This window comes from Eulemur rufifrons, chromosome 21 (assembly GCF_041146395.1).
Source record: "Eulemur rufifrons isolate Redbay chromosome 21, OSU_ERuf_1, whole genome shotgun sequence".
In the NCBI taxonomy this organism is placed as follows: Eukaryota; Metazoa; Chordata; class Mammalia; order Primates; family Lemuridae; genus Eulemur; species Eulemur rufifrons.
In genome coordinates, this window is record NC_091003.1 from 25,646,272 (window position 1) to 25,656,042 (window position 9,771).

General features: G+C 64.2%; 2 protein-coding genes across 2 annotated transcripts in view; one reads left to right on the forward strand and one right to left on the reverse strand.

Annotated features, from left to right (window-relative positions):
• CDC45 (cell division cycle 45) overlaps positions 1-4,802 on the forward strand; it is a 29,633-nt gene extending 24,831 nt beyond the window's left edge. The window contains exons 16-19 of the mRNA XM_069497049.1: positions 951-1,069; positions 1,236-1,312; positions 3,106-3,172; positions 4,727-4,802. Coding sequence (XP_069353150.1) covers positions 951-1,069; positions 1,236-1,312; positions 3,106-3,170 — 261 coding nt within the window. The 3' untranslated portion in view covers positions 3,171-3,172; positions 4,727-4,802. The remainder of the gene's footprint in view (positions 1-950; positions 1,070-1,235; positions 1,313-3,105; positions 3,173-4,726) is intronic.
• Positions 4,803-7,592: 2,790 nt separating this feature from the next.
• CLDN5 (claudin 5) lies at positions 7,593-8,754 on the reverse strand. The gene has a single exon (XM_069497549.1). The coding sequence runs from the start codon at positions 8,693-8,695 to the stop codon at positions 8,039-8,041; it is 657 nt and encodes a 218-aa protein (XP_069353650.1). The 5' UTR covers positions 8,696-8,754; the 3' UTR covers positions 7,593-8,038.
• Between the last annotated feature and the right edge of the window lie 1,017 nt (positions 8,755-9,771).

Sequence of the window (9,771 nt, forward strand, 5' to 3'; positions counted from 1 at the left end):
CGCAGACCCTCGCTCAGCTGGCATTCGGGCAGGGGTCCGTCCCCAGCTGACACTGGGCTCTTCCTGGCTGCGACTGCAAAGGCCAGTCCACGTATTTCAATAATCAAAGTCTTACTCTGCTTTGAGGATAAGGGTTCATGCCAGGGGCCATTTCAAATGAAATACGTGACAGGAAGTTGACATTTTCTTGTTCTGCTAAGCTAACCAATAAAGCGATGACACGAATGCTCTGTGAAGTCAATCGGGTGATGTCAAAAGATGAACGAGGGACAAGACACGAGCTCTGAAGTCCTCTAGGCTCGGTTTAAATCCCATCCTCATTCACCAGTTATGTGACGGGAGGTAGATTACCTGACCCGAGCCTCAGTTTCCTTGTCTATAAAATGGGTGAACAGGTATCTGCTTCACAGGATCCATTTGTTTATCAGGCATTTATTGAGCAGCCACCACCCGCTGGGCCCTGCTGCCCCAGGGACTGGCTGGCCTGGGTTGGATCCTCGACAAATCAGATTGGTCGGCCACCTGGGTCGTGGGTATAGGTGCCGCCAGTACAGCAGTACTGGGAGTACAGGGAGACGCTCAGTCCCCACCCTGTGGGAGCACACAAGCAGGCCAGGGGGCTTCAGGTGGGGACACGCACCACGAGAGGATGGGGCGAGACAAGGTGGGGGTTGGGGGGCCTCCTGGGGAAGGCGGCGGTTGCGGCAGGAGGTGTACGTAGGAGGGGACAGTGGGGCAGGGCCCCTGTGAGGAGCAGCCATGGGGCAGTGGGCAGAGCCAGCGCACAAGGGACCCAAGGGACACGGTGTCGCAGCCTGGGCCTGACAGTGCAGGGACTAGAGCATCTCTGGAGGCTGTGGGGAGCAGGGTGGCTTGGCACTGCAGGGCTCTGGGTGCTGAGTGGTGTGCTCGGGCCACCACACCCTACCTGGTGCCCTTTGTCTCCACAGACAAAGAACCGGCGCTGCAAGCTGCTGCCCCTGGTGATGGCCGCCCCGCTGAACACTGAGCAGGGCACAGTGACCGTGGTGGGCATCCCCCCGGAGACCGACAGCTCGGACAGGAAGAAGTGAGCAGCTTGTCCTTGTCCTGGGCTGGGTGTGGGGGCCTAGCACATCGGCCCACCAGCCCTGCTGAGTAGAGCAGCGACTACCCCTGGCGTCTGTCTTGGGGCAGCAGCAGGGAAGGGTCCGTCGCAGGCGGCCTGGCCCCCAGCGTGTCTCGTGTGTCCACAGCTTTTTTGGGCGGGCGTTTGAGAAGGCAGCGGAAAGCACCAGCTCCCGGACGCTGCATAACCATTTTGACCTCTCAGGTGAGAGTCTCCTGCCGCTCAGCCACGCTTCTCCCACCTGCCCCTCCCAGGGCAGCGCTGGCTGGAGGTGCCCGCCAGCAGCCCTCTCCCCCTCCTGGAAGCGGCCCTGGCACAGGCTACTCCAGGTGGCTCAGGGCCCCTCGGAGAGAGAAAAGGTGTTTCCTGGGGAGCGACAGGCCCAGCTCTGGCCTTCAGGGCCTCACTGGTCAGGGTTGTCCCCCTCTCGTGGGGTAAGGGAATAGTGGGGCCTGTAGCCACCCAAGGGCGCCACCTCCAAAGCTGTGCCGGCCACCTCCACACTGGCCAGGGCTCTGTGTCATCGTGATGGGCCCTGCCTGTGTGCTGGCTCGAGCACTGGCCCCACCTGTGTGTCAGACGGGCCCAGAGTGGAAGGGCCCTGGCTGGCAGCCGCGTCCCCAAATGCCAGCTTGGAGCCTGGTTCACATTTGGCCGAATTTGCCTTTGTATTCTTGTTGACAGGTTTTAAAGTAAAAAGACTTCCTGACACTGCAGCCCCCGCATTAGTTTGCTGACACGGCCATATCTTAGTGCCAAGACTTGGTGTCTCACCCCAGTTATTTCCTGTCAGTCCTAGAGGCGAGAAGGCCAAGGTCAAGGTGGGCAGGGCTGGTTTCTCCTGAGCCTTGCTCCTAGCTGTGGACGGCCGTCTTCTTGCTGAGTCCTCACATGGCATCTCCTCTGTGCACACATCGCTGGTGTCTGTGTCCACATTTCCTTCTCTAGGGACACCTATCAGATTGGATTAGATCCCACCTTAGCAACCCCCTTTGAACTTAATTACCTGTTTAAGGGCCCTCCCTGTCTCCAAATACGGTCACATTCTGAGCTATTGGGGGTTAGGGCTTCCACATAGGAATTTGGGGGCACACAGTCAGCCTATAGCACCCCTCAGCATCTTTCAGAAAGGACATTTTCTTACATCACCACCACCCTATTCCTCACCAATGACAGATCACTGTCTTGGGAGACCCAGTCTTCACGTTGCCGCAGCTGTCTCCAAGCTTGCTGCGAGCCAGGCACAGTCACGGCTGGGGCCCAGGTGGTATCGGTTCACCCCGAGAGCAGTAGTCCCTGCTGGCTGTTCGTGCCCAAGATGTGCGAGAGGTTGGCGGAGGAATCGGGGCTGGAGCTGCCGGGTTTACCCCGAGGGTGGACAGCCAGGGCTGGGGGTGTAGAGTGAGCCAGGCCGGTGCCCACCTGGGTGGGCTGGAGCTGGGGCTCCCAGGGCTGTGGCTGGCGGTGTGGACAGCCCCCAGGACCAGGCCAGACCCTTCTCGGGACCTGGTTTTGCCCTGTGTGCTGAAGGCCTGTGGCTTGGCCAAGCTTGATGGCCCTGTGAGATGCAGGCAGCGTGTAGCGTGTCCCCTTGTGTCAAAGGGCCACTGAGGCTGAAGGTGGCCTGCCCACCGGGGCTCCCCTCAGCCTATGTGGGGCAGGGCTCTGTGTGTGGCAGGATGGGCAGGCCCGGCCCTGCCCAGGTCTGTGAGGCTCTGAGTCGTCACACCTGCGAGTCCCCTCTGCAGGCTGTGACTGCTGGAGCCCAGAGGGCCCTCCCCATGTGCCCCAGCTCTGGCCTCTCCCGGCACAGCCAGCACTTTTAAATACAGCGGGACGGGGAGAGGCGACCCATTGGCCCAGAGCGCTCCAGGCGTGGGGGCCTGTGCGGCTGGAATGTGGAGCTCGTTCTGGCCACGGAGGGACAGGGAGTTCCGTGCCTTGCCTTGTTTTCCCGCTCCTCCCTCTCACAAGGTGTTTTTCTTTCATTACTTCAGTGATGGAGCTGAAAGCTGAGGATCGGAGCAAATTTCTGGACGCGCTTGTTTCCCTCCTGTCCTGAGGGTGAGTTACACAGGGTCCGCGGGGTGGCAGGGTTCCCCCCGCATCAGAGCCGACCCTGACGCCTAGTGCCCCTCAGCGGAGGCTTCTACTCGGGTTCAGAAGGAGCAGGTTCTCGAGGAGATTTGTTTGAGGCCAGCACATTTTTCCCAGGCATGTCTGTCTCTGGGCTGCCAGCAGGGCCACAATGGGGCATTTCTGAGGAAGCTAATTTCATTAAGCCCCTGTGATCCCTTCAGAAAGCTGGCATTCACCCCCTGTCGGCCACACTGTGGGGTTGGGCACCGCGTGCGCGATGCGTGTGACACGCAGACTCCCTGGCACTGCCCTCGGTGGCTGCCTGGAGCCTCCTGCCCCACAGTCTTCGTGTCAGACCCCGGCGGGAGCCCGCAAAGCCTGGCATCCGGGCCTTTGCGTGTTCGGCCCTTGAGAAAGGAGAGCTGTTGGCAGCTGCCGCTGAACCTGGAATTGCAAAACGTCGGCTCTGCTCTGGCCTTCCCGGCGCACACCTGTCCTGAGGGGCCCCGTCGAGAGTCACGGACGGGTTGCTGTGGCCCAGGCTGCCCCCCACACCGCCTCTTCCTTGAGGAGCCCCTTGGGAAACAGGGTGGGGGCTTGTTCTGTGTCTGTGTGACCATCCCTCAGCCCAGGGCCCCCACAGTGGATGCCAGATCCAACCTACATCTCCCTGAGCCCTCAGCTGGAGGCCACTGCTGTGACACAGTGCGTCCCCTTGCACCAGAGGTCCTCCCCACGTCCTTCATCTGTGGAGAGCCAGGGCCATGGGGCAGGCGCCTGTTCCCCTGTCGGGGCCAGAGTAGGCTCTGCTGAGAGTCCTGCGGTCTTTCTCTCAGGGCGGCCTGGGCTGCATGGGACCCCGGGTTGGGGCAGGGGCTCTGGTCAGACCCTTGGGGTTTTCTGAGAGATCTGTGGGCCCATCGGCAGTGACCTTGGGCAGGCGCCTGGTTAGGCTGAACCTGTAGCATCTGAAAATGAGGCTGACACCCTCCTTAGACAACGAACATGGTGTGTCAGCACAGGACCCCCAAGGGTGGGCAGAGGTGTCAGGTCACAGTGGGGGCTCTCAGGCAGTGAAGCCAGCAGTGGAGGCAGACACCCCCCCGACCCCACAGCCTGCTTGGTGGTGACACCAACACTGGTGTCCTGTCCCAAGGCAGGAGTGCGGTGGGCCAGGCTGGGGACGGGGGGCACGGGGGTGAGGAGCAGAGTGCCAGGGGGAGGGGAGACTGGCTGTACAGGGGAGAGGCCGTGCGAGGGCACCTGGAGGCTGGCCCAGGCCAGACACGCACCTAGATGGGGTCCTCTTGGTGAGGAGGTGCCAGGGCGCGAGGGTACTGGGGCTCCAGTGGAGGACAGCCGGGACCCAGGCAGGGGTGCTGTGGGGAGTGGCCCTTGCCCCTCACCCCTGAGGGGTCGAGGCTACGTGTGGAAGCAACAGCCCCGAATGTCAGCAGGAAGACTGGGGCAGTTTGTTTAATTTGGGGAGATATCAGAATTGTTTGATACTTACTTATTTTTTCTTTTTTTCTTTCCCAGAATTTGATTCCTTCAGAAACGACCTCCTTCTCCTTATTTATATAAACTGGCTTTTATTTAGATTGTAAGTTATGGGCGTGGTCTGCGGTGCAAGGGCAATGGTTTTTAATGGAATAAAATGCTTGTTTTAGTTTCTGTTCCCGTCTTGGCTCTGGTTGAGAGGCCCGTGCTTGGGTGTGCCCTGAGCTCTCTGTGGCCCGGGGGAGCCTTGGTCCTGCGCGCTGGGTGCTGAGGCCGTGCGGGCAATCGGCATGGGCGTGTAACCCCCACTCGGCCCCACGGACACGGTCTCCCCACCCTGTCCTCCAGGCCCCCTCACGGCACCTGCGCTTCCTGCTGCCCAGCAGTGCCAGCTGGCGCCTGGCTCTCTCGGCCTGGCCTCGGCAGCATGGCAAGTCCACCCTCTTGGCTGCCACCCCCCGACCCGGCCCAGCACCTATCCATGCGCCATGTCCCTGCAGGCACGCTGTGGGCACACCACATGCAGAGGAGAAGGGACAGCATGGGGAGGCCTCATGCTGGGAAGGGCCAGCTGGCTGAGCAGGTCATGCATAGAGACACCCCAAGGCCCCGAAGTTGGCATCACCCACATCTGGTCACAGAAGGTCCGAGGTGGACAGGACCTCAGCGTGGCCTTCAGGGCAGCGGGGCCTTCCCAGGCAGGGGAGTGGTGGAGTCAGCTGGTCCCACCCGTTCCTGACGTCTCCTGAGTACCTGTGAGTGTCGAGGGATGAGAGGGCCACGAGGGTGCGGTTTCTGCACTTCCTGGGGTGTGACGTGCTGCTCGTGGGCTGAGGCCATCTGTGGCTGGCGCCGGGGATGTGGGTGCCGGGGATGTGGGTGCCGGGAAGCAGGCAGGCCGGGGGGAGGCGTCCACCTGTGTGAGGCGCCCAGGCTGCTGGGAAGAGGCGGCGCTGGGCAGGGGCCTTGAGGCAGCAGTGGCTTGGGCACGTTTTAAGTCAGTAGGCGAAAGCCCAGAAAAAGTGGCCTGGGAGTGAGGACACAGCAGGTGGGCTGGAGCTCAGTGCAGCCCTGCGGAAGGGATAGCGGGCACAGTGGGGCCAGAGCAGGGTTGCAGGCACTCCTCCCCCCTCCCCTCTGTGGTGGTGGAGTTTGCCCCTGCCCCTTCTGGCACGGGTCAGGTAGGTGGCGGCCAGGCTCCCAGGCCCTCAAGCTGCCCACCCTGGCCACTTGGAAAAGCTGTGCAGCTGCCCTTGTGTGCCCCTCCTTTCTTGGGAAACGGCCCCTGTGGGATGCAGCCCTCCCGGGCAGCCTTGCGACCAAGCTCCTGGCTGAACCTCCCGGACCCCGCGCTTCTCAGCCCCAGTGGCCAGGTGCCATGGTATGAGGACCATTGCTCCCAGCCCTGCCCAGGGTCACAGCTCCAGATCACACGCTCCCAAGCTTGGGGACTGCTCTTAGTCCCTGCTGCAAGGCCCAGGTGGGGCTGTGCATTAGGCCTGCTGAGGACCTCTGCACCCCAGGGCACATCCTGCTGTAGCCCGTCCCACCTGCTGGCTCCATCTTGACTCCCAGGAAGCTGCCACAGCGGCCACAGCAGCCGCCCTGAGCCCCTCCGAGCCCACGTCCTCGGGTTTCTGCCCCTTCCCCATGCTGCAGAGCCTGGCTAGGCCTGGGAGGCTTCCTGCCGCTGGATGTGGCCCAGGCATTTCTGGGCAGGGCCCCCAAGGCCAGGGTTGGGGGCAGGTGCCAAGCCTTCCTGCTGGCTGGGCTTAGAGCCATTCCCTGCAGCCCCTGCCTCCATCCACTGCTCTCTTCTGTTCCTAGCTTTTTGGCAAAAGGTAAAAATCCGTTAATTCAAAGCGCCTACAACAGGACTGGAAACAGTGTGCTCTCAGTGGCGCACTAGATGGCCCTGCCCTGCCCTCCTGGGACCCTCATCCCCCGATGCCCGGCTGGAGCCAGTGCTGGCTCCCAGGCCCCCCACAGGTGGAAGGTCACACAGGGTGCCCCCAGCGGGGTAGCCACAGAGGTGCTGGTGGTTGGCACCAGGCTGGGCTGGCTGCCAGGCCAGCAGGGTGGGCACAGGCCCTGCACAGAGCCATGCTGTGACTGGCAGAGAAGCCAGGACAAGGGCCTGGAGCCAGGCCGAGGCACTCTGGGCAGCCAGCCGCCATCAGTGCCTCCTCCCCATGGCAACGCCACTGTCGACCTGCAGCGAGCTCTGCCGGAACCAGCACACATCCTGGATTCACCCTGTCCCTGCCCCGCCATTAGAAAGGGCCTGGTCAGTGTACAGATGTCTGTGGCCACTTTGAGAGGACCTGGCACTAAGCAAGTGCTGGGAGGGCAGGTGGAAACACCACCCCGTGCTGCGTGGGTCTGGGCACTCGCCCTGGGAGCAGCCAGCAGCTTCCCCACCCTCTGCACTTCCTGAGGCCCAAGACTCCCACTCACGGGCCCTGGTGGGGGTTCCAGCCTCCAGCCTCCACCCCCATCCCTGCCCCAGCCTGGCCCTGTGACTCAGTAGAGACTCTACTGCTGACCTCACCTTCCTGTGTGGCAATCGGCAATCTGGCTGTATCTCCCACCAGGTGGGAAAGTGGCGGGGGGGGGGGGGGGGTCGGGGGAGAGGGGACTGGGGAAAAGGCCATGGGCCCCAGGGGCCAGCCCAGGAGGAGTCAGCAGAGGGTGGACAGGAGGTGACTGGACAGAGAACAGGACACAGGTGGGAGAGTATTCAAACCATTTACTAAGCAAATTCTTAACCTCCCACTCCCACCCCACAAGCCGCAGAGGAGGGCAGGCCCCAGCTCCACGCTCTGGCGCCCACAAGCCTTGCCTGGGGGGCTGCTGGGATGAGACAGGGAAGTTGGTCCCTTGGGCTCAGTCCGTGGGTCCTCTGACAGGGCCAGGCCAGCTGTACACATCCCTCCAGCAGCCAGGCTGGGGCCCTGGGCTCTCCATTGCCCTCTGGACTCAGCAGGAGCCCCTGGGGAGTTAGGCAGCACCCAAGACCCCCAGCGCCAGGGAAGGAAGTGGCATCTTCAGTCTGATGGCCGCTCTGCCCGTGGAATCCCAGCAGGGCACGCAGAGAAGGAAACCGAGCAAGTCCTCCCGAGTGCATGTCGTCTGGTCAGGGCAGGGCCTGGCCGCTGGCGGCGGGAGAGGCCAGTCTGCGGTGCGTGCAGGAGTCGGTCCACGGGCTGCGTCCGTGCGCAAAGCCGGTCGTCGCGCGGGGACTGTGCGCGGCGAGCCCCTGCGGAGGCCTCAGTCTATGCGGGGCTCCGAGGTGGCTCCGCCGGCTCGCGGGCGTGGCTGGCGGGAAGGGCCCCGCCGTGCCCGGCGCCCTCAGACGTAGTTCTTCTTGTCGTAGTCGCCGCTGGCCGTGGGCCGCCGCGGCGCCGAGTACTTGACGGGAAAGCTGAGGTCGGGGCCGCCGGCGCAGACCCAGGCGCCGCAGCACACGAGCCCGCCGCCGCACATGAGCAGCGCCGAGGCGGCCCAGCCGATGTACAGCGCCGCGCCCAGCTCGTACTTCTGCGACACGGGCACCGTCGGGTCGTAAAACTCGCGGACCACGATGTTGGCGAACCAGCAGAGCGGCACGAGCGCCAGCAGCCCGCAGAGCGCGTAGAGCGCGCCGCCAGTGAGGGCCACGCGCGCCTTGCCCGGGCCCTGGGCCACGCAGGTGGTGCACTGCGCGCCCGCCAGGGTCACGAAGAGCGCGACAAGCGCCAGCAGCACGGCGCTCACGGTGAGCGCCCGCGCCGCCTGCACCTCGGTGCTCAGCGCCAGCACCGAGTCGTACACCTTGCACTGCATGTGGCCAGTGCTCTGCACCACACACGACATCCACAGCCCCTTCCAGGTGGTTTGCGCCGTCACGATGTTGTGGTCCAGGAAGGCGGTCACCTGCCACATGGGCAGCCCGCACGCCAGGATCAGGCCCACCCAGCCCACCAGGCACAGTACCAGGCCCAGGATCTCCAATGCTGCCGACCCCATGGCTGGAGGCCTCCTGGCGAGCGCGGCGCTGCCTGGGCCGTGCGGCTCGGCGCGCGCCCTGGTGCCTTTACGCCCGCTCGCCCCGCGGGACTGTAGCACCGCCTCAGGTCTGCGGACGCCTCCGGGGGGCTCTCTACTTGAAGGCTCGGGGGGCGGACTCCGCGCCCCAGGCCCGGCCCCCCGGCCGGAAGCAGCCAATCCGCGTGCAGGCCGTCGTTCCACAGCCAATCACAGGCTCCCCGGAGGCCGGAGTTGGGGAAAAACCGCGCTTGGGGGTCGCTGAGCGCTCAGGACCCTCCCCGCTCGGCCACGCCCCAACCCCACCCGCAGTTGTCCCAGGCGCCACTGAGCGCGTCCCGGCTGGCCTGGGGCGCGCTTCGCGAGCCACCTCCCTGCATCTCCCGGCCCAACCACTTTGGCCACCCTCGCCTGCACCCTCCACCCCCAAATCCCCGACCGATGGCCCCTCCATCCGGGCCACCTCCACTCTTCCCTGACCAGGGTCTGCGGGAGTCCCCACCCCGTCACCACTGCGGGGAGGTCTGCCTGGGGGAGCTCTCGCGGCGCACGGCGGAGCCTTTCTCCAGGAAGTCCGACCTGGAATCCTCTCGCTCACTCGCTCACTCCAGGTCCCCTTCCGAGTCCGGCACTGCCTCTCCTGCTCCATCCCGGCGAGATGCCGGGGCAGGGTCGGGCCCAACCGCCCACACCGTCCACCGCCTCCCTGGAGCCTCCTTCGGCACAGGGGCCCTTTCACTGCCTGGAGACCCTCTCCCCTGCTGCAGGGTCTCCCAGACCGCTCAGCCGCTCCTCCTCCTGCGCTGCTGCCCACCCCGCTCTTTGGGGGCCCAGTGAGCAGCGCGCAGGCTGTGCTCCCAGGGGCTCTGTGGCCCCAGGCTCGACTGCCTGCTCTGGCCCTCAGACCGGAGAGACACAAAGGGACGTGAGATGCTGTGCCCTGCCCTCCCACCAGCAGCAATGGTGCCCCTGGCACCCCAGCCCCCAGGCCGCCCTCCGGAAGCCAACTTGGAGTTTCCTGGCCAGGAGGAAGAGCCCCCATTCTTGCTGGAGGAGGG